The sequence below is a fragment of the Amphiura filiformis genome, chromosome 18 (genome assembly GCF_039555335.1).
Source record: "Amphiura filiformis chromosome 18, Afil_fr2py, whole genome shotgun sequence".
Taxonomy (NCBI): Eukaryota; Metazoa; Echinodermata; class Ophiuroidea; order Amphilepidida; family Amphiuridae; genus Amphiura; species Amphiura filiformis.
Window position 1 is genome coordinate 9,835,845 of NC_092645.1, and position 25,100 is coordinate 9,860,944.

The 25,100-nt window shown below is 37.6% G+C and overlaps 2 protein-coding genes across 2 annotated transcripts; one reads left to right on the forward strand and one right to left on the reverse strand.

The window, feature by feature from the left end:
- Positions 1 to 1,812: 1,812 nt before the first annotated feature.
- LOC140139824 (carbonic anhydrase 14-like) lies at positions 1,813 to 3,582 on the reverse strand. The gene has a single exon (XM_072161561.1). It carries the CDS (start codon positions 3,460 to 3,462, stop codon positions 2,266 to 2,268), a length of 1,197 nt encoding a protein of 398 aa, XP_072017662.1. The 5' UTR covers positions 3,463 to 3,582; the 3' UTR covers positions 1,813 to 2,265.
- A 1,378-nt stretch (positions 3,583 to 4,960) lies between these two features.
- LOC140138953 (uncharacterized) lies at positions 4,961 to 24,912 on the forward strand. Its single transcript, XM_072160733.1, has 9 exons — positions 4,961 to 4,985; positions 10,118 to 10,237; positions 13,356 to 13,439; positions 16,131 to 16,355; positions 16,764 to 17,021; positions 20,687 to 20,881; positions 22,389 to 22,652; positions 23,311 to 23,799; positions 24,272 to 24,912. The coding sequence occupies exons 1-9, from the start codon at positions 4,961 to 4,963 to the stop codon at positions 24,763 to 24,765; spliced, it is 2,154 nt and encodes a 717-aa protein (XP_072016834.1). The 3' UTR covers positions 24,766 to 24,912.
- The last annotated feature ends 188 nt before the right edge of the window (positions 24,913 to 25,100 follow it).

Below are 25,100 nucleotides of genomic sequence, written 5' to 3' on the forward strand. Positions count from 1 at the left end.
TTGGTGGATCGGAGATTTATTTGCCCTGCAAACACAAAAATGTTTTTAAAACGTTTTAAACAACGTATTTTTTGGGGTTCGGTTTTGGCAAAAACGTTTTAATAACATTAAAATGTCGGGTTACTATATGAAGGTCATGAAAACGTTTTAAAACGTTTTGTATGAAAACACACTATAACAATATTTTCAAAATATTTTCAAAATGTCATTGTAAACTATTTTTTGCAAACATTTTTTGCCAAATATTTTGTCACCTCTTAAATAACATTAGGCCTATGTTAAAATATTTGCAGTAGGTTATCAAAAACGTTTTTAATGTTATGAAAACGTTTTATACCCTTTATATAACCCGCCATTTAAAAAACGTTTTCTTACAAGTTTTTATAACCTTTTGCGAATGATGTCGAAAACGTTTTGTGTTTGCTGGGTGCTCTATTGCGTTCAAACCCACGAACCTCCTCTCACATTGAATGTAATTTGTCCTGCTTGACGTTATTAGGTGTCACCGTAGCTGGAACCAGGGAACTTTTAATTATGGGAAGGGTGACTGGAATTCAAACTTTTGGGCCTCACAACTGCTATATTGTTGGTCTAAAGTATATAAAAGTATACATATTTAGAAAGGCAAAGACTTGTGAGGTCAAATTTGGCCCAAAATCCCCCAAAACGGGTTTTTGGCCCACTTCTTTTTCGTTTAAGGGGAGGGGTATGAACGTTTGGACAGTATTTATTATGGGACATTAGAGCACGTCAGACATATCGAATTGCATTCTGAATACGAAGAATGGCTTTCTGATATCAAAGAAATTTGACATTCGCAATGTAATACACATTTTATGGCAAATCATTAAAATTGATATTTTTGATATTTAACAGTACTCGAAGTAAACTTTATAAATCTGATGATTTCTACCTAAAGTGTATGTAGGTGGGATGAAAAGCCGACGATCAATTGAAAATTTTGACCTTTCGTATTGAAGATATGGATTTTTTCCCAAAACACCAAAAAAAATAGGTCTTTTTGAGAAATAAAATCCATATCTTCAATATGAAAGGTCAAAATTTTCAATTGATCGTCGGCTTTTCCTCCCAGCTACATACCGGTACACTTTAAGACTATGTCATTAAATTTATAAAATTTATTTCGAGAGTTACGCATGTTTACAAAACAATTACAAGAAAGTAATTTATCTGCAGACACTGTTTTTGCAGTGTTTGATTCTATTCACTAGCTAATATAATGATGGTAGTTAAATACATAATTTCAAATTATGGAAAGCAGCTTTTGATTGTTATTTTCATAAAATTACAAATTGATTATTTGAAAAAAGAAGATAAATTCACAATCCTTTTCAAACAAGGTGCATTTCTTTTATCATTGAAATTGGCAACTAAGAAAAGGCAATTTTGTTGGTGGAGGACAAGCAAACAATCTTTTTTCTTTTTTTGCCTAACATGGAGTTAGCGCAAGAAGAGGTCTTCAGCTGCTAGGTCATATTGTTAGATGTCGTCGGCTGTATTCCATAGTGGCATATAGTGGGGCACCGCAAATTAACAACTTTCCGAGAAAAACAGGTTTAATAGAGTTGTGCAAATCAGACTTTCATTACATTTTGTAATTGATGTGAAATTTCTGTAGTAAAATAAATAGATTTTATCTTAAATTTAAAAAAATAAAGGCACATTATTACTGGTGAATTTAAAACAATAAGTACAAAACTATGGAAAACATGCCAAATTCAATACCAACCTTACCCCACCCTGGTCACCGTGTAATCCCTACGACGTTACTTTTTGTCGGCTTCATTCCCGATATGTCAGAGGTCAAAGTGTCCCAAAACTGCTCTCAAAAACCGGAAGTTAGAATGGCGATTGGGCTTATTTTTATCAAGGGTTTTGTGCATAGATTGCCCTATGTGTAATAGCTGCCAGGTGTAGATGTGTACAATATAGAATGACAAATGTCTATAGGGCAGCTATTGCAGATAGGGCCTTCTTGAATCAACCTTTTGTTAATTTTCTACAAACACATGCATTAGCCAAATATACATGCTTTAAATTTAATCAGATATCTTTGTGAATTTTTCCTGCTATTTCTTTATTTTCCTGGACTATATAGGTCATATAATGACACAGCATTGTTTTGATTGGTATTACCATAGTCCCCTTCATAGTAATCAAAGTCATCCTCCTCGCCGTATTCCCCGTTTCTAAGCGCATACCAGAGTCGTTGCATACCAGTTTGAGCATCACCTGTATCGCCTTCTAAATAGTGCTCATCTTCAAGTCTATGCGGTCCTGCTCCTGCTGCTGCTCCGGCTCCACCTGCTGGGTTACCCACTGGTGGGTGTCCTGAAAATGTTTCTTTAATCTTGGGGTTCCAACCTCGTCTGGTACCTTCACCACCATAGTAGGAGTATGCATCGTGGGGCCAGCTTTGATACACTGTACGGAACCAAAGTCTCTGAACTGGACGGAAGTTATTAGTGAGTCGACGGTGCAATTCTGGGCCAGCTCCGGGTCCATATGGGGTGTTTGGAATTTCGACAGTTGACGTAACTTTGCAATTTGAGCGCGGGATATGGGTATTTCATTGTCAAATACAGTCCAGATTACAGTCTCATAGCAACCAGGAGTTGTTAGCGATCCGGCATAACGATAAAATCTTGAGAGATCACTTGGAATAAGCGTGTTCAGTGGAAAAGTGGTGGTGAAAATGTGCGGATTGTTTGCATATTTTACCGCTTGCAAGTTATTAATGATGGGGTCCCAGGCCGCATTATGCCGACCCAACGTAAACCAAAATCCAAGCATAGCTAGTCCGTTTGGTTTTGAAAGGGCCTCGCCAATATTACGATATAACGTGTTATAACTTATGATATGCATCTCAGCTGGATAGGCATTGCCATTTTTGGTATGTTCAGATCCTTTTGAGTTATCACCACCCCAGTGCAGATTAAACTCAACCGCTTTATACTTATTTGGTAAACCTCCACCGGTTATGAAATGGTTCCCTAACGTCACAGATAACGTAGTGCCAGTGTTCTCCATTCGAAGAGCCCCTCCTACGGGCCCTCCTCCACGATTGGCAGCACCTCCTGCACGATTGGCAGCCCCCGGGTTGGCAGCCCCTACTGCACGATTGGCAGCCCCCGGGTTGGCAGCACCTCCTCCTGCATGATTGGCAGAACCACCTGCACGATTGACACCACCTCCTGCATGATTGGCACCACCTCCTGCACGATTGGCACCAAAGCCTTGAAGAACGAAAGGTGCAAAGTTTTGCTGACCTGTTTCAAAAGTGTTAATGTTAATCGGTGATTGCTTTCTACCGAGACATGCTGATGCTCCGGGTATCTTACCCCAGTTGGATGGTCCTGTAGGGCCGCTGTAACTCCAGCTCACCTTTCCTTCAACTTGGCTGGTGAACAATACAATGAAAAGATACACACCAAACACCATCGTGGTGTTGCTTGAGTTGAAATCACCAGTCTTGAAATTCTTCAAGTCCGTTAAACTAAAAACTTTCTCTACTCTCTTTGTATTAAAGAGACACCAACTCGGAGGTCTGAACTTGGTGGTTTCTAATGAAGGAGTGATCATGATCAAGGTAAAAGGGGTTAGTTGCCCGGGGTTTAATAGTTGACACTTTTGTTTTTTCTTATTGATTCATTGATTGATGCCCTTCAACCCTCCAGAGACCTTGGTTGCATTATTGTTTCGTACTATGAAAGACTCATTGTTTTGTCCCAAGTTGACCGGGAAGAAAGGACAAACCTCAAACCTCAAGTCTGATTGCCAATTAATCTTGGTCTGTATTATTGATTTACATTGACTTTGTGGTCAGAGTTGCCAACCCTGTAATTTAGTAGCCCAATTAGGTGGTTTTGAAAATTTGCCCTGTAGTTTTTGCCCATTTTTGGTATTAGAAAAACCAATGGTTTTAAGAAATTGGGTGACTTTTCTAAATTGTCTCCTGGAACTTATAGTAGTTTCCTATCCCGTAGACACTGATGGTGGATCGTGGATAGATAAATTGGGTGACATTTTGATTAGTTCAGCCACGATATGGGATGAAATTGTTTGGGCAACCCTGTATGTTGTTTGTAAGAAACAGGTGAAAAGAGGCAGGCTATTTCGTGTTCTTCAATACAAATTATATTTATATTGTTGGGTTTAATCACAGACCCTAGAAAAAGAGGTTCTAGGGTCTGTGGTTTAATGCTCTGGTTAAAAGGCTTTAATTGATAATAGAAGGTCCACAGTCTCTTTCACTCGGTCAGCTGGTATTATGAACGTTTTGAAGCTAAGGCAAAAAAAATCCCTTTAAAAAGGGATGTGCTGGGACATGGTTGTTCACATTGAGTAACTTTATATCGGCAACCCAGCACAAAAAAAGTGTTTGTTTACCCAGACATGGGTAGAAAGGAGTGGGTGGGTAGGTCGATTTTATTTTTTTTTTAAATATCTGTACACGTGTTGCAGCAAGTGTGGTAAGAGAAAATATACGACATTCAGCCTTACATTTTGTACTTGTGTCTAACTTTAATTATAGGTTAATGAATGTGAGAAACTAAGACAAAAATAATGCAAGGGCGCTGATGCGTTTAATTTCGGGGCGTGCGCATTAGACGCATCAACATCAGCACAAGTGCCTTGTTTTCTCAAGCAACAAGTAATAAAGGTTCATTTAAAATCTATTTCATACACCGAGAAGAAAAAAAAACACCACAAAAAAGTCATACTTTTTGCTGTTTTCATAACAAAATTTATCACTAAAAATGTTAGAAAATAGGACCAAATATAAATGCATCAAAAAATTCAACACCTCTGCTATATATGGTATTTCACGATATAACAAAGAAAAGTGCAAATGTTTTTCGTGTTTCACATCGGGCAAGTGACAAACTCTAATGACGTCACGACGTAAACAATGTACGGGTTATATAATTAATTAGGTATGCCCAAATATGGACGTATGGGAGGTATGCTAATTTAACGTTTAAAGTTTAACGAATCAGAATACGACCCTGGTATCCAAAATTATGCAAATGAGTTGAAGGAGGTTACGTGAATATGTATAGTATTTCTTCTTTTGTTTATTTGACCTCTGTGCTAAGGTCAAACAATGGCGTGTGACCTGGGCACCGACATTGCCCTTATGACCTATCACCCTCCTGCTGAGAACGTATAGTATAAATAAACGACTGTCAGGAAAGTTTTGTTGTCATTTTAAGCCAAACTATTAATTAAGGTGAAAAAAACCCCACTTAGGCCTACTATTTTCCCAGCAAACACACAAACGTTTTAAACATGTTATATTTTGGGCATTGGTTTAGATAAAACGTTTTAATAACGTAAAATGTCGGATTATATAAATGTCATGAAAACGTTTTAAAACATTTTTTTTTGATAATAGACTACAACAATAAGTTTTATGTTAAAATGTTTTGCAAACATTTTTGACAAACATTTTATCATCATAATATTGTATTAGAATATTTGCAGTAGGTTATCAACAAATGTTTTTTAATGTTAAGAAAACGTTTTAGACCTTTTATATGCCCTTTATATAACCCGACATTTCTGACAACCTTTTATAACCTTTTGCGGATGATGTCGAAAAAACGTTTTGTGTTTGCTGAGTTAGCTGAAATGCATGAAATGCACCAACATTTCACTTGCTGCGATATTTGATTACTGAGAAAACTCTGTTTTAGAGAACAACTTTATACGTCTTTTATACGTTTTTTATACGTTTCTTCGTGTAACCTTAACTGTGGTGTTTTATTGGAATTTAAAGTAATTAAGACTTTGATATTAAATAAAACTTGCTCTGTTGCCCTAAATATACAATGTATTTGGCTGACTCCAATTAGCATGATTAGGAGTAAGTTGGGACATGTGCAGACATTGGAAATATGCCAACAAAATTAAGTTTGAAAAAATGACCATAATCATTTGTGACACGATCTGGTCCATGGGGGCCAAAGGCGGTAAATTTGAAACTGAGATAGAGGCAAAAATATGGAGTCAAAAAACAATAAAATACATAAGAAAATAGACATCAAAAAACTTCATAACTTTAGAACCAAGTATGATACTAGACCTTTGGTGTTTTCAGTAAATGATAACCTATTGTATGTATAATGTAATAATTAAATTAATTAAAGGAACTCAATTTCCAAAAATGCCTCCTTTGGCCCCATGGACCAGATCATGTCACATTAAAAAAAATCGTTCAATATGACTTTAAATTTAGGTCGTAGTCATTTTCCATGGAAGATTTAATGCTTATAATAGGCTTCAACATAAAAAGTCCCAGAACCAATACTAGGCTTGTTTGTACTCATTTTAATGCATTTTTGTTCACGGGAGTGAACATTTCCCCCACTTGAACCCATATCTCATATGCACAGTTTATCCCTTACATACATGTACACTGTGTCTTGAATAACTAGCCCATCAACCTTGTGATATCATGCGCGTATTTTTTTGGGGGGCTTTGGGGGCGCCAGCCCCCCGGGGTAAAAGTAGGGGGCGGCAAAAGGGGCGGCGGAAGAAGAAAGGGCGGCAAAATTAGGGGCGGCAAAAACGAGGGGGCGGCAAAACGAATTAGCAAAGAAAAAAGGGCGCAAAAATTTGAAAAAGCATAAACATTTTTTTTTTAAATGTTGCTTTTATGGGCGCTCGCACCTAAAATCCTTTTTTGTTTTTGTTTGCTCTCCACCTATTCAAACGACCGTGAAAAAATTTGGGTCAACCTTTTCGGGCTGTTAAGGAAGGGGTGGCAAAATTGTTTCTTCTTCAGCCCCCGGGGTTGGGGCGGCCACGGTACGCCACTGGATATGAGGCTAGGAAATAATTCCCAACAATGCCTCATACCCAGGTTTGTATCCCTTTATCTAATCCGGCCCCACATGACAAGGACTTTTTAGCACATCTTATCTTGTATTGAGACAATGGCAGCCAGGACTATTTTTCGCCTTTATTCTTACCATGTTTACTATTGGATTGAGCCATCACATGATCATAATAGGCTTTACTGATTGGTGGGTAATGTGCTATTGTTTATTTTGTGATAAGGCTGCGCATATTACTGCATATATGAAAAATACACTGCTATTTTGATACAGGCGATTTACTCAATTCCTTCCAACTGACAAAACTTAATTCCTGTTATCTACCCAGTAATGTTTGCTTATCTTAAGGGCTGGGGTATGAACGTTTGGACAGTATTTATTGTGGGACATTAGAGCACATCAGACATATCGAATTGCATTCAGAATACGAAGAATGTCCTTCTGATATCAAATAATTTTGATTTTTTGAAATTCACAATGTAATACACATTTTATGGCAAATCATTAAAATTGATATTTTTGATATTTAACAGTACTTGAAGTAAACTTTATAAATCTGATGATTTATACTTAAAGTTTATGTAGGTGGGATGAAAAAGCCGACGATCAATTGAAAATTTTGACCTTTCGTATTGAAGATATGGATTTTTTCCCAAAACACCAAAAAAAATTAGGTCTTTTTGGGAAAAAATCCATATCTTCAATATGAAAGGTCAAAATTTTCAATTGACCGTCGGCTTTTCCTCCCTGCTACATACACTTTAAGAATATATCATTAGATTTAGCTAATTTACTTCGAGGACTGTTATATATCAAAATTTGAAAAATATCAAATTTTTATAATTTGTCATAAAATTTGTATTATATTGTGATTTTCAAAAATGAAAATTATTTGATATCAGAAAGACATAATGCTTCGTATTCAGAATGCAATTCGATAGGTCTGAGGTGCTCTCATGTCCCACAAAATACTGTCGAAACGCAATAAACGCTCATTTTAGATCCCTTAATTGGATCCCTAATAATTATTGGACCAAGGGTATTATCTGCATGGTGTATTAATTGAATTTCAATAAGCCTATGATAGTGATAATGAGTTTCTTGCTGGATGGAGAGTTATATAGCCAGAGGATGTAGGAGTCATTATGCCTCAAATCACTAATTTATTGTAAGATCAGTGCAGAGCAGGTTAGATATGAAAATGGAAGAACAAATTTCTATACACCTGATCCGTGAACTGTGTCTTTTTGAAAGACTCTTCCTGTTCATATTGATTCCAAATATTGTCATGAAAATGTACAATTCTGAACATTTTTAATTTTTAAAGAAAGCTTGTTGTTTGCAGTTGACACCTGTGTGAAGAGGATTAATTAACTGTGGCATGTCACCATTCCACACGAATCATTGTACCGTAAAAACTAAATAGTTAGCCTATGTGCTTACCATCGAGCGCTTTTGAAAACATGAAATTGTACCAAAGTCCGGCGCTTTATCAACTAAGCTAATGGGGTTAAAACGCACATTTTGCAGGTTTACTTGTTCGTAACTATGTGTATCGATGATTTGCTCTAAACACTTTTGTGGATGGGGCTGTTCTTGTTTGCATGTATTAAAGGAGTATTTCGTGATCCTAGCATCCTCTTTTTATGACATTTTTCAGTACATATCCACGAAAAAAGCATATTCCCAAAATTTCAGTTGATTCCGATTTTGCGTTTGCGAGTTATGCATGATTATGTGTATTACACTGCTCCATAGACAATACGTTGTAATTTCGTTCTGGTGCACCAGAACGAAATTCAAATTTCGCGATATCTTTGCTAAACGAATTAATCTGCAAGAAATATTTTGTACATAAACATTATGTAGCCAGAGTATTCCAGTGATATAAAAATCTCAACTTTTTTTGAGAAAAGTGGGGATGAGGCTGTGGATCACGAAGTGCCCCTTTAAAAGTGCTCGAAGTGCCCCTTTAAAAGTGCCCCTTTAAAAGTGCTCGATCAGTGGAACTTGAAGGCCTTTATACTTGACTCGGGTTCATGAATTTTCATTTATTTTAAATAATTATTTTTATTTGTTTTTTAATCTATTTATTTATTTTCCTTGGGTGGGGGTGTGTGGGGGGGGCTGAGTGAACAGGTGATGTCTGTATGGGCGTACGTATATATGCGGAGGTATGAAGGACTTGTGTGCATTTTTTGGGTGTGTGTTGAGCCTTGGTTGTGTATGATGAACGTTAGTGGGGTGTCAATGAAGGTGTGTCAGGTATGTCGTGGGGTGTGTATAGCAAAGTGTTGTGTTTGTGTGCGGATATTGTATTTTTTGGCTTAGTGTGTTGTGACAGGGGTGTGTATTTGGTGCTCTGAGGGGGGGTGTGTGGGTGTGTGTAATGTGTGTGGTAGGTGTATATTTGGTGCTCCGTTGTCTTGGGGTTGGAGAGGTTGGTATGTGTCAGGGTGCATGTGTATTTTATCGGGTATGAAGTGAAGAGTGATTGTATCTATTTTTTGTCTGGGTGCTATAATATATTTTTGTTAAATGATTTGTGTATTGGTGTATGATATTTGTATCCCTTTGGTGCTACTTAATTTGTTATGTGCTTTAAAAAAATACTATATCTTTTAATGCCTATTTATAATGTGTTTATAATGTAACTTTGTAACCTTATTTGTACTTGTATTTTCTTGATGTCATGTACAGAGGGCCCTTGTGTAAAGCAGTGCTGGATCACTGATCTTGGCTACCCTCTTTAAATATGTCTGAAATAAAAAATAAAATAAAAGTGGCGTAGCCAGGATTTTTGAACCGAGGGGGCACAACTTGTAAATGTACCGTACCGACGGAAATATTTTTTGCCGACGGAAGTTGTGATTTGTTGACCCAACATTTTTTTGCATGGTTTGAAAAAGTGAAGAGCAAAAAAAAAAAAAAAAAAAAAAAACGGATTATAGGCGGTACCAACATAAAAACACACAATTATTTTTATTTCATTCACAAGTTTTTTTTTTGTTTTCATCAGTTTTTTATAATTCTCCCTTTTTTCAGTCACCCTGGGTAAAAATAGTCTATTGTTAACCCATTTTTTTTTTCAACAACGCCTTGCGTCTACCGACGATCCTATATGAACCGACGGCCATGACGAGCGGGGGTACCGGCCCCCTGCCCCCCCACGCCACTGCGCTCGATAGTAAACATATATGCTAACTTATCGAGTTTTAACGGTATGTTTGAATGTATTTTCTTACCCAAATAAGAATGGCTTACAAGAGGACTAACGACAGCAACCCAGAGTTCCACTCCAGCTGCTGGTTATCATGCTAATAAAGCTCTAGATGAAGAATACAATAGCGGATCACGAACCTATGCAAAAACAGGTTTGTATAATATTATGTGACATACTGCAGTTACTGTCCATTTTCCTATACATAATACAGAGAACTTTCACCATTGACGCGTGACCTCTACAAACAGTGCATGTTATAGCCTATGGGCATTGCCTAGTTAACGTCACTGTGTGAAAAATAACCGGCCAATATTTAAAGTACTCTCTGAAATTCTAGAAAATATAGTTTTGTAACATGTCCTAAATTTTTAGCTAATTTAGGTGTTTGGAAATATTCGTACTTTGGTGTTTTAGGATGGATATGTAAACGACAGATAATACCAAAAATATGAAGAAATTATTTCCAAACCGTGTTAAGTCTGCAACCATTATGTTTCTCATTTTCAAGAATGCTGGTTAACAATATGCAGACTATTGTCTCATTTCGTAAACAAAGGCCCACCGGTATTGTTACCTTGCGTTTGCTTTATATAATCGTTCACCCAACTGAAACTATAATGCCAGCTCATTGCTCATTGCACAGGTAAAACAGAAACAAGTGTAGTGTGGATTTAACCAGAGAAGATCTGATTTAACATAGTTGAGCTGTTTTCAATGAGTGTTATCTTGGTGTAATAGCTTTTAATGGGGTTTAAGTCCTGCAAAGGTCGTGGTGAATTCTACTTTAGACATGACTGCATCATGAAAGCAAAAATTCAAGTCTAGATCTTAGTTAAAACAACAACAAAATCACAGCAACGTATGTTTTGTATTTTTTTTTATTATATTCCATACCAACTATCCCAAAGGTGGTCAAGTGACCCCCTCAGATTTTGATGAAACTCCTTCAAAATGTTCATTATAGAAGTAGAATGAACACACAGAAAAATCGAGCCTAGTACTACAAATCGTTTCAAGATATGGCCGTCACTGATTTTTTACATTTTTGAAGACTCATATTTTCTGAATGCAAGCAAAATTGGTATTTTGTGTAACCTTTTCCCATATTTGTAGAATCTTCAATTGAAAGCTGTATTTTTGCATAGTTTTTGACTTTTTGTGCCACGCGGCAGAACGTTTTCCAATTGTGATATTTAGGCACATATGTTCATTTCTAAGCAATTATAGTCTTAGGAAGCAACAAATAAGGAAATTGTAGGGCCCCAAAGTTAGACCCACAAACTTTTGGTGCCAAAATAGCTTCCACTATCCATAGCTGATTGACCACGTGGACAGTTCACCGATATTTGGTGAATGCATTTTAGATTATATTGATTCCATCTATGATCGTCTTTAAGTGTGAAAAAATCTTTAGTCAAAATGAGAAAGAAATGCATCACAAAGTTGCCATTTGGCTCAGATGTAAATTATATAAACATGTTAATTTGACGTAAGATTCAAATTTCTGGTGAACTGTCCACATTGTCATTCAGCCATGGATAGGGGGCGATATTTTGGGACCAGAAGTCTGTGGGTCCAACTTTAGGGCCCTACCATTTCCTTATTTGTTGGTTCCTAATACTATAATTATTGTTTAGAAATGTATATATGTGCCTGAATATCACATACTTGTAATCAGAGCGTACCGTGAGCCTTTGATTTCGAAAATATGTGACCTTGAAAATTGGAAAAAGTACTGCCGTGTGGCACAAATGTGCATTAAGTGCCATAAGTCAAAAACTACGCAAGAAACACAGTTTGTGATTGAAGATTATGAAAATATGGGGAAAAGTTACCCAGAGTACTAATTCTGAGCCTAGCATCTGCTTGCATCCAGAGCAGGGCAGAAACGTGCGCTCTAAGGAGAGTTGAAAATAAACTTGATGTCAAAGGCAGAGCAACCGTTCACAAAGCTCAAGTTCGCAGTGTGATGGATCACGCCTCACTGTCGTGGATGAGTGCCATTGACATCCCTCTAGGATTACTAGACGCTATCCAGAGGAAAGCCCTTCGAATCATAGGCGTGAGCGAAGAGGAAGCAAAGAGAGAGCTGACCATCACATCAAAGACTAATGCTGGCTAGCAAGATATAGGATGTTTCATTACCATGTACGCACCAAAACATGTCAAGGTCAATGGGTTTCTATGGCCATTGACCTATTTTGATGAGAAATCTAGGTATTGAACTACATCCTACATATTGCTAACTTGCATAACTCAAGATCATTTATTAATAAGGAGATTTTGACACCATCTACATCAAAAATCGGTGCAAGTTTAAAATTTTGACCCTTTAGAGGTCAACGGTGGACTTTTGACCTTTTTGGTAATAACTCAAGAACGGTACATCCTAGATAGGTAAAACTATACATTTTCTGAATCCTTATGACCAGAGGAATACATTAATTATGATGAAGTTTCAAATTTGACCCCATGTAAAGTTCAATGACCTTTCCCCTACCCATGGGACAATATTCTGTTTTGGGAACAACAAAATTTGTGTACTAGGGAATTTAAGGATTACGAAGAAATAGGATAGAAAAATAAAGCATCTGGGTGCATAGCAAAGCCACTTGGTGAATAGACTATAATGGCATAATAATAATGGCTCACTTCAATACTAAGCAATTCTGATTTTAGAATCTGCCAGTTGTTGATCGCGAAAGCCCGAGTAAGAAAAGTCACTTGGTAAGCTAACAAACAGAGGGAGTACGATGACTGAAAAGATCAAGATGTGAAAATCTATCAATTGTGCACAAATTAATACAAATCAGAGTTTTATGCTTAATGTAATTACCAGAGTATGTACATGTACAATGGGCAAGTGGACTATGGAGAAGTCTACGCGACTTTAAGAGTGACACCAGTTTACGTATTCCGACGAGTAGGACCTGTTTGTTTTTCTTAGTTACCACCTATACTCGAACTTTGATCGCTCAAGAAAGATTAAGCACAAATATCCACTAACCGCCCCCCCCCTCTCGCGGTCACTGGACTTTCGCGATTCGTCTTTCTTGCGCCATGTTAGATAGTGATCATAGTGTGAAATGAGTCTAGTCTGGTAACTTGTGCCAAAATATCAACAATATTTTATAAAAATACATGGTACAGTAGTTATTTGGAATAATTATTGCCTTTTGGTAACGTTTTAACAATTCCAAAATGTAATAAACAAGAACCGTTGTCCCATCATTTCAAATATTTCCTTTTGGTTTTTATTTCGAAAATAGCGACAGAACCGTACGCCTGGTGGAAAGTAGACCTGATAGTAGAATGCATTGTGACACAAGTATCCATTGTACGCAGCAATTCTGGTAAGTAACAATGGGCTCTTCCATTTAAAAAACACACTACCCCCGTGGAAGATTTACCTAAAATCTTCTCGTTTTTTTGGTGGCATCGGTATCAATGTAGCTTACATGTTTTTGAAGATAGAAGCCAAAAGGAGGTACATCACTGATGATTTAAATTCACTTCATTTTGGAAAGCTTACTATCAACGGATTTCGTTAAAATTTTGGATATGTGTTGCTAACACATTAGGGAAATAATGTTGATATGTAAAATGGGAATAAGTGGTCCCTGATTTCTTTTATGACTTCATGAACTAACTTGGTGCTCCACAACTATCAAAAAACGAACCGGTTAAAATGCTTCTATTTTCAATGTCGAGCTATATTTTGTATTTTGAACTTGCGACACTATGTCACTGAAACTTAATTAAGCTATAGGTAACAGGTTACCACAACCACACTACAGCAATGTTGAAAAAGATTGTATTTTTTGTCACCTATACCACCATATTAGGTAGTTTTCCGTAAGCTTCATTTTTGTGATTTTGGTAACTATTTTATATTTATTTGCCCAATCCATCTCAACGTTCGTGCACTTGTTACATCTCGCCTGGACTATGGCAACTCACTTTTAACTGGAACTACAGAAACTAATCTTAACAAGCTTCAACGCATTCAAAATCGGGCCGTCCGTCTTATTTGTGGTTTAAAGCGACGTGATCATATTTCTCCTCATCTTACTGAGCTTCATTGGCTTCCAGTTAAAGAACGCATAAAGTTTAAACTTCTCACCATCATATTTCAGTGTGTGCATGGGTTAGCTCCAACTTATTTGCAGGATTATGTTCACCTTTATTCATCTGTTAACACCAGACATCATTTGCTTCGTTCTTCTCTTGATACAACCAAACTCCACATTCCATATACAAACCGCTGCCTAGGGGATCAGGCTTTCCATGTTGCTGGCCCACGGATATGGAATACTCTTCCACAGCATATCCGTGAGGCCCCCACCCTAAACCGGTTCAAAGATCTTCTCAAATCACATTTATTTCCTGTTGCATAATATTGTTTTGTTTATATTCCATGTTTTTTGTAGCGTAAGTCTTAGTTTAAGTGTATTGTAATGCGCCTTGATATTTGATGATAAGGCGCAATATAAATTCGTATATGTATGTATGTATGTATGTATGTATGTAACTAGGCAATCTAAATTGTACTCACCATTTACATCCCAAGGTATTTTAGTATATTCACCTCACACATTTCCATTATATATCCAGTAACAGACAAAATTGATGCCTCATTATGACATGTATGATATCACAGACTATCACATGTATTCCAAATTGATGCCTGAATTTGACCTGAACCAATTGACCTATAACCTGACCTTTGATGACCTTATAGCCTTTTTTAATCTCTTTTCCTAACAACAGATTATAGAAGATACATACATGGTGTAGTATTAAATTGTCTGTGTGGAAGAGATTAGGCCTATTTAATTTATTCAGTGTTATAATCAGTGAGTACATTTCTATAGATAGTATAACAAAGGATTTAATGTATTCTATTCATGTATTCTACTTGGACATGTTCAATAGAATAAATTATGGTTGGTTATGAAACACACATCTCAGTTACCAGGATACAGTAAACAAAAAAATATATAGGGCTAAAATGATTTTCTAAAATGGTTTAAAACCACTTTGTATGTAGAGATATTTTATAAGTTCAGGACATGAGATAATGAAACATATTTTATATAGTTCATAAATTTGCAACAAAAAAAAGAAGATGGGTACTGATGAAAATCAGGGTATTATATCGCCTTAATGCATTAACATCGGCCTTCTAATATCCAAAGCATTGGAGTAACTTAATACTCTGCGAGCCACGCCACTGGTTTCAACAAATAGTCTTGAGATATTGTCTCATAATATCAAGAGCTAACTCAAGAACCACTGAACCAATACTAGGCTTATAATGTACTCATAATGCATTTTTCACCATGTTCACGCTGTTTCAAAATATGGTCATGAAAATGTATATTGTACAATTCTGAAATCTTGAAATTTTGTGAATTAAATTTTTATCGAAAAATTGTAATCTTGTGGTCTGTAGTCGACATCCCAATGGAAAGGGTTAACTCAAAACTTGCAATCATATTATTTTCATGGTATGTCTCCATGTATGTTATAAAATACCATTATCAATCTATTACCCCTATTACAATCTATTATCAAGTTTTCTAACAAAACATTATATATCATTTTCAATTCTAGACCTAAATAATACCAACAGCTATCGTACTAATAAACTGTATATACACGTTATATTTTGTAGCAATTTTTAACATAGATTTTTGTTTTTATATCAAATTATTCATCTTTTTCTGCTTTTTGTGTGGTATATTCTATAAACAGTACATTGTGTGAAAATTGAGGGCGCTATTTATATATATTTTAAATTCAAATTAGTCAAATAATATGAGTTAAATGTCATATTTTATGATAAAAAGTGTTTTGAAAATTCCCTTGTCATATAGTCTTTTTGCTGATGTTCTAATACCATTATACAAGTGTCAACCCCTTGTAAAGATGCAAGCAAGATTTAAGATAAATAGCGCCATCATTGTTCAACATTTCTTTAAAATACCTCTGTTTTACGTGCCATCAAACAACCGTGCCCTTTAATGAATTTGTTAATACAGGAAATTTTGAAGGAGCGGAAATCCGAGTTGGTAATAATTATGACACCTTTACTGCCAATCCACTCTTCGCTATCTTCCCTAGCGGCATCAATACGGGAGATCCGACCATAATTGACGGTGATAGTGCATTACTGGGACGGGTCGTCAGCTTACAGTTCCAGCAAGGAGGTGCAGCTCTTCAAATGTTGCTAGTTGATATGCATGTATTTGGTTATCGAACTAAAGGTAGTTTTAATACATTTGCATTCTTAGAACCACTTAGCACAGTATCGGACCTCTTTTATTTCCTACTTCCATCACAAGTTCATAAACCCATTTTTAGGAAGTTTAGGAAGTTCATAAAGTTTAGGAAGTTCATAAAATGTTTAAGAAGTTTATAGTTCAACCAACCAATTGATGCAGTGGGAGCGGAACCAGTCAAATTTAGGGATGGACGAGAAGATTTTGGGCTGGCTTTAATGGAACAATTGCGAAAATGTTTTAATTCCAGACTATTTTATTCTCAAAGGGAAATTATATTTTAGAATTTACCGAGCCAGTGCGCACAATTTTACTATTACAATTTGATACTTTGTTTGTATGTTATCTTTTTGTTTCTTCTTTTTTTTAAAATTTTTTTGCATACATCATCAGACACGTCAGAATGCTACTTTGATTCACTTGGGCGTGACTATCGTGGTACGGTTAACCAAACCATAGACGCCATGGAATGTCAATCCTGGACAGCACAGGATCCCCACGAACACGACAGAACACCAGAAAACTATCCGGACACTGGTCTTGGCGAACATAACTATTGTCGAAATCCGGATGATGGCCCCAATGGGCCTTGGTGTTACACTACAGATCCGGGAACTCGATGGGCATTCTGTCCCGTGTATGAGTGCAGCAGTAAGTCTGTATTGGGCTATTCCAGTAGAAACCCATACACCCTGTGTCACCCATTCGGGTAATTCCATATGAAATTCCCACTCCCTGTGTTGAAGATTAAGATCGAATCTTTTTTGGGATGTATGGATTTCAACTGAATTTTGAGGGCTCAGTGCAAAAAACACTCATCGCCATTAACTCAATTTGGTAATGTAATGCAATCGTGCTTCATATGAAAAGGGTTGACTACAAAAACAATTCTCTTATAAACGCATCTACGCACCGTTTCCACCTCGATACACACGAACACACAGAGTACAAGCACAGCGAGTCAAGCCTCTGCGCAGCCCGTTTTATACTTACACGGTTGAGTGTATAGCATCATAAAAGCTGTGTGAGATCTAGTGGAAAATAGGCATCTGTGATTGGTGTTTGGTTTCAAATGAACTATGACTTTACTAAAGAGCGCTTACAAAATGATATGATGAATGACATTGCCCAGGAGAGCTAATGGAGATTGGCCTTTTTTGCACTGAGCCCTAGATTTTGTTGCAGATCTCCAGATTTAATTTCACTTATCATCACCTATTGTATCTTATATAATTACCAATTGTATAACCTATTTGTATAACTTCATCAGGTTTGTTCAATAAATAAACATTTTGAATTTTGCTTTTCAAAACCAAGTGAATATTTTTATTTACTTCGATATTTCGTCAATTGAATTGCTATCCTCTCTAGGCTCAAAAGGAAAACCAAATTGATTATGCTCAGTATATAGGCTGTTATACCCCACCACAGCTAATACCCCTAGACTGTATTGTACGACAAAAATTCACAAGCAGGGTTATTCAGTAAGACCGATAGTAGATTACACAGACTCCCTCGGATATGAAACATCTAAAGCGCTAGCCGACCTACTCAACCCGCTCATCGGGAACACTGAGCACCATTAAAAAAATTCTAAAGACCTTGCAGAAGAACTCCGTGGTGTTTCATTGAAGATCATGAGATCTTTAATTCCCACGATGTTGTTCTACTCTTTACAAATACAAAGAAGCCCTTGGTTCAAGTTCAAGTTATTTTATTGACATCACCAAACAAATAGGTACAGTCAAGTTATACAAAAGATACACATATAGAAAATATAAAAGAGAATAAGTAAATTATAAAACTAAACTATTAAACATCTAGGTTACTACGTGCTTCAAAAGCAGAGTTTACAAAAGTAAGAACAGGTTTTATACTATCAAAATCTGTGACACTCATTATTTTATAAATTTAACATCGTCAGTCAGATTATCAAAGTTATCATACATATCAGTTAAAATTTTCAACATATCTCTACGCAAAGTATCATAAAATGGGCATTTAATAATAACATGAAATTCATCCTCAATCATATTTAAAGTACATAGATGACAAATTCTCTTATGAGGATCTAGTTTAGGTATTAAATGACGCCCCTTTTCAATCATCAAAGAGTGAGCACTGAGTCTTAATCTACTGAAATTTGATCTAAATGCGCGATGAAACATAAGAACATAATTCTCACAATGAAAATTTGTTTTGAACAAACAATAAGAACGAAGTTTAGGCTGATGTTGACACATAAAATCTAAACATTGAACTTCATAATTGGATTGAAGATTGGAAAGAATATTAACATGAAAATTGTGCTTAGTTAATATGTTTGGTTTATCCCAAATATCTAATCTATCTATACTAGCAAGAATTTTCTTAATACCAGAAGACCATGAGAATAAACCAGTATCACATAATATTCTATTGTCCAAAAGAGCATCAATGGCTAGGGAATTATTCCCATGTAAACAATGATTATTTAAAGACCACCAATATTTAACAGATAAATTCATCATAAAAAGTAACATTGGAAAGCAACCTAATTCACTTCTTACTGCATTGTTAGTGGTTCATTGTTAGTGGTTCCTTGGCATAATTAAGCAAAGACTGATTGTGGACAAGGACTTAAAAAGACGTACTAAACTTGATGTCGATGACATAATCGAGCTTCTCGAATTCATTTTGACAACAACCGTGACAACCTGTTTTGAATTCCGGGGTACCATCTACAGACAACGCTTTGGCGCCGCGATGGGCATCCCAGTCAGCCCCATCATAGCCAATTTCTTCATTGAATTCTTGGAGCGGAGCAACAGGCCATCGTGAAGGCCCCTTTAGAGTTTAAGCAACGGTATTGGCGGCGTTAACTGACCACCTGAATTCTGTCGACAAAACAGAGAGCATCAAATTCACTTTTGAAGAGGAAAAATGGTCAAATGCCATTTTTAGATACATTGATTGTCAGAAAACCAGACGGATCTATCAAGCTCTTAGTGTATCGTAAACCAACACACACTGATCAGTATCTTAACTTCAAATCAGAACACCCTCTCCACCAAAAAAAGAATGCAATTAGAACACTATTTCACCGCATGAACTCCGTAGTAACGGAAACAGAAGATAAAATCAAAGAAGAAGAGCAAGTGCATGTAGCCTTAAAGAATTGTGGCTACCCGGATTGGGCCATGGACAAAGTAAAAAATCAATTGCATATTTAAACCCAAGATGAGGAAAAACTGAGATCAAAGAAAAGCAAGACCGCCGAGGTAAAGAGCTAAGTCATGGTGGTCATTCCTTATGTCAGCGGCATTTCGGAAGGTATCCAAAGAGTATTAAAAAGAACACAAAGTTGACACAGCAATGAAACCCCACCGCACTCTCAGACAAATACTAGTCCACCCTTAAGACAAGCGTGAGAAAGAAAAAACCCGACAATTGCATTTATGAAATCGGCTGCAAAAACTGTCATCTCTCCTATGTCGGTGAAACCTCACGGATGTTCGGCACAAGACTTGCTGAACATCAAGCAGAAGTCTAAAAGGCTAATGAGAAAAAGTTCATTCGCTCAGAGTGCAGGACATCAGAAATAGAACAGACCAAATCAGCCATATCAGATCACGTAGCAAGGGCTAACCATGTTTATTGGGTAGAATCCAAGATCCTTGGACGGGAGCACGACAAAAGATCTAGAGAAGTTCGGAAGCAACGGAGATTAGAAGACGGGGCACCAACACCCTAAACTTTTAAGAGGTAGATGCCCTCATCTACCTAAAAGACTTAAAAGTCATGTCTACGATCCTCTTCTGAAGTCTGCAAAAGAGACTAAGGAACACCGGAAACTACTCAAACTTGTTTACCAGGAAAATGGATCAGATGACCAAATCAGTCATACATGCCGAATGCCGATTCCTCCGACGTGTAGAACGAAATATTGAAGTGAGTAAAAAATCAAAAAAATCACTTGGTTTTGAAAAATGTCTATTTGTTATTCTATCAGTTTCAAATGTGCAGCAGAATTATTTTTATCAATTGTACAGGGTGTCACATAAATAGCGGGTTGCAACGAATGTGGTGATATTTTCAAATGTACCGGGGGCGGTGGGGTGACGTCCCCTCTAATAATCATGATGGAAGAAAATATCAAAGAATTGTGTATCTTGGCTTTTCACTACGAAAAACACCGTGTTTTGGGACCAAATAGGGTAAGAAGGGGAGAAAGAAAGTTTTATACACAAGTAAAACAAAATGATACATAAGAAAAAATGTCTGTTGGGTTTTCAAATTCTTATTTAGTGACGGTGATTAAATTCATTTATCTTAAGGCTCTTGTGTAGCATTCCACACCCCGAATTATGGAAGCGTAAGAGTACAGAACCACAATTTCCACTATCCATGGGCACCTATTCCGGATGACGTCAGTAGATTAACATTCACTTTGAAAACGAACAGAGACGCTTACATTGCGTTATCACCATCAGATACAACGGAAGATGACTCAGATATAATGCCAAAAATAAGTAAGTATGCTATAGTTTTATAAAAAGGGCATTTGTTAGACAGGTCAGACATGTTCAATCACCTCTGAAAACGAAATTGCTGTATATAATACAACAAAATATTTTGCAAACCAAAGCGTCACCATCATAACTTGCGAGACACAGTCGCAGTAGCAAATATAGTGTAACCTATCTTGCTTGGCGGTTTAAGGGATCGGATAGCAACGTTTGCACAGTATTTTTGGAGCGATTTTTAAAAGTTGATATATTGGGTAACAAACGGGACCAAAAATGGATATAAAATATCTAGAACCAGCACACAACGTGTATACCATTGCCTCATAAAACTCATATACGAACATAGAGTGTTTTTTAAAATTTATTTCTGTGATTCAAGTAATAGTTGTGCGTACTGATTGTGTGACTGTACTCCTTCTGTTTGCTAGTTCTCCAAGTGGACTACCTACTTTCGTTTTTTAAGAAATGGTGAACATGGGCATTTGCCTTTTACCACTAACTACCAGTGGCGGCACCAGGAATTTTTTCTGGGGGGCATGGGGGAGGGGAAGTGGATTTCAGGGGGGGCAAAATTGCCGCAAAAAGTGGAAATTTACGTGATTTTGGGTTTTTTGCCTCAAAAGTGTGGGGGGGGGCAAACCGAGGGGCAAGAAAAATATATATATATATATATATATATCCCCCTTGCCGCCCCCCCCCAGCGCCGCCACTGCTAACTACAGGGTACGCCATTATCTGTGGTATTTGCTGGTGGTGCTTTGTATCATTGGCGCGTAAGGTAAACTATCCCTCGGTTCTCGTGGTAGTCTCCACGGCAGCCAGTTTGGTTCCGCACCCTCCACACAAACAGTCTGCCAATGATAACGAACGAAGTCTTTTTGATTGGCTAACGGTTTTCTGACGACGTCATCCAGCTTGACGTCAAACAAAGCTTTCAATTGGTCAATCGGCTAGACGGCTACTTCATTATTCATGAGCAATTTTGACCTGCCATCTCGCCAGCTGGCTGAGGTCAATGAAGTTCCCGTATGTACAGCTCTGCAGCTACATACGCGTAGCCAATCAGAAACGGCGTTATAAGTGGCCATTGGCAGACTGTTTGTGTGGAGGGAGCGTAACCAAACTGGCTGCGGAGGAGACTATTCTCGTGGTTCCAGTTGCTGTTAGATTGGAATCAACACAAATAGATGCCGTGTATAATCGACAGCCCCTTTTGCAAAGTGTATGCTCAAATCCCAATCGATATTTTACTCGGGTTTCGTGGTCAATAACCCTGTAGATCCCAAACCAGAATTTGTATCAAGTGAGTCCTCATTATAATTATGCCGAGATATGTTGCATAAAAATTAACCACCGACATATTCGTGACCCCCTTCAGATATTGACATCCCCTTTAAACATATTTTTTATTTCTCAAAAATCGGCCATTTCATAGTCCATATTTATTTGTCCAATAAGCGCTAGTCTAATACCGTCAAGGTAACATATAAAGGTTTTCTTACATGTGTAGATCTCGGTGGCTGGACAAACACTCAGTCAGGTCACCTATGTGATTCCACTGATGACTGGCATGATCTGACTTCCACTCCAAGTATCTTCAGTTCCATTGAAGACAGGACCTTCTTCATCGCCTTCTCTAATAGTACAATCGAATTTGGCAATGTAGGAAGAGAACCGACTCTTATATTCCAGTCAGTTTGTGATATTGATGTCAAGTATATAGGAGTTGCGTCAGGTCATGGGAGTACTGCTGATTGGTCATTCTGTGGATATGGTATGTTGACTTGTCCCCTATGTACAAAGCATAGGATAACGTATAAAGCACGGTGCGTACTATAGAACACGTACAAAGCACGGTGCGCACTATAGAACGCATATATTGCACGGTGCGAACTATAGAACACGAATCGCCCTAATCGGCAAGTGATGATTACTAGTAAAGGCACTAAGGAAAATAACATTTCGAAATGTGTCTTCTCAATAAAAAAATTAAAAAAGGGGGAGCTCTCATCATTTCCCTTCTGATGAAAGCGTAATTAGTGTGGCATTTTTTCGGACGAAAATTTATTGTAAGCCGAACAAACCCTAGGGAGCTGATCTTGGCTCGGTTTTTTCCCTTCATGTAGGCTAGGTTGAATATGATATGCAATAAGTGTAATTGGAAATTGAGATACGAGTAATCGTGATTAGCTAACAAGCATATAAGCATCTTATAAAATGTAATGTGCTAATGAACATGATGAATAAAATATCAACCTTTTTAGGAGCGGCTTCAAAACTCGACCGCCGGTGAACCGCGTTCCATTACTTAGAACAATAGAAACTGGATCCGACCGGACGGAACCGCCGGAGCCGGCGGTCGACCACATGTCGTGATTGAATTCATCCTTTAATGCTTGTGTCATTTACAATTTCCTTTTCATTTTATACAGATACATTAACTAATTGCCAAGGGCCCGTGCCGATAGGCTGGAAAGTACGCAATCGAGTGCATACCGATGGCAATGGCTATATCATGGTTGCACCAGAGAAACCAGTTCTATGTGATGGGATCGTGACTGAATGGCACTATTGGGGTAGTAGATCTGAGCCTTTCATAGCCATCATCTGGAGACGTATCTTCGGCGTGGTTAATGAGTACGAGGTTGTAGGAACAAATGAAATTCCAGCGGGTGACTTTGGCAAAGAGGTCATCTATTCTGTTCCGATTGAACATCGTATACAAGTACTTAAAGGAGATGTAATCGGGTTTGGTTTCGTACAAAGTTTGCTGGTGTTTGATGTTGCTGGCGTTGATGGAGTAAAGATTCGATGGTTTGGAGGGGGTGACCCATTTGGGCTTCGTCAAGGACAGAGAATTACATTTGATGGATCTGGTGTTCGCGGATATTCTTTGAAAGCAGTTGTGGATATTTTACACTGTAAGTAGTTATTTAGTTCTGATTGTGTTAGGAGCTTTATGCTCTCGAGGTTGCAGCTTGGAACCCCAGTTGTGCTATCGTGTTGTACACCTTCACCTCTATTGACTCTCTACACCCGGCTATGCTGGACGTAGGCGGGGGGCAAAGGGAAGCTGCCCTTCCTGTGAGATGTCTTTCCCCTCTTGGCCCCCTGTGGGATCCTTTCCGCCAGTTTGCTACCCCCTCCTTTGCGTACCCTCCGAAAAAGTACTGGCTACGCCACTGTATAAAGCACCCCCTGCATCACACAGCAATGAAGCCAACGTTTCGAATGGCACACCGACATGTGAACTCAATCACGATCCTTTTCCTTTGCTTTAGTGAAGTGAAGGTGCTTGATATTCTGTTGATTAATAAATGTTCATAGTAGGAGAGCACATACGAAGGTATAATAAATCTTTCGTTTACTATCAAATATTCTTCTGCATTTCAGCTACAAAGGTTTTGGTACCGAAAGGGTTGTGGCCATTCAACACAAAATATGAGCTATCAGATCTAACAGGCCATAAGAGTCACGGTACATCTACCAATGCTATCTATCAAAGTGGCACAATTAGCGGGATTTTAGACGGCTACATGACCCTCGCCGGGGCAGGTGGATCTTGTGTTGAAGCACCTGTTGTATTGGATATGTATGTCTCGGAATTCACTCTTTTGCTGTACATTGAACGAATCATTGAAGTAGGTGGAGCACCAATCCTATGGTTTGATACTTACCCAGATAGTAGTTTTCTGTCAATGACTGATACTCAGAGAATTGGATTCAAGGTGGTGACAGAAGCTGGTACCCTTCAGATGTTCTCCGGAAGGTTTATGCCCAAAGAAAGATTTACTTTTATAGCAGTGACGTACAGAGCAACGGATGGAATCAATTCGGGAACTTTATCCATTTGGAGCGATGGTCACTTACAAGGGATCTTTCCATGACGTCATTTGATCGCCTGCGCACCGGGAGTGTCATGAAAGTTGGTAACTGCGAGGGTCGGAATGCGTTTCGTGGGAAAATTGCCTGGGTTCAAGTGTACGATAAATGTTTGAACGGTGCCGAAATCAGGAAAGGACAATTGATGGCAAAGGAAGGTAAATCAATATAATACATTTACTAATGTCGTAACACAATGCGTAATCATTTTTGTCACAATTTGTGCATCATGGTAGTTGGTCGTGATGGTGGTAAAGTAAAGAGCGACAATAACGATCACGTTTGCGAAATGCAGATAACGTCGATGATGATGGTCAAGATGATAATGATAATGCTGATG

Bases quoted from the DNA above. Each gene is read 5' to 3' on its own strand.
- LOC140139824 (XM_072161561.1), bottom strand. From the start codon at position 3,462: ATGGTGTTTGGTGTGTATCTTTTCATTGTATTGTTCACCAGCCAAGTT.
- LOC140138953 (XM_072160733.1), top strand. From the start codon at position 4,961: ATGCCCAAATATGGACGTATGGGAG. The intron at 16,356-16,763 runs GTAGTTTTAATA...ATACATCATCAG, and splicing joins ATTTGGTTATCGAACTAAAG to ACACGTCAGAATGCTACTTT. The intron at 23,800-24,271 runs GTAAGTAGTTAT...TCTGCATTTCAG, and splicing joins AGTTGTGGATATTTTACACT to CTACAAAGGTTTTGGTACCG.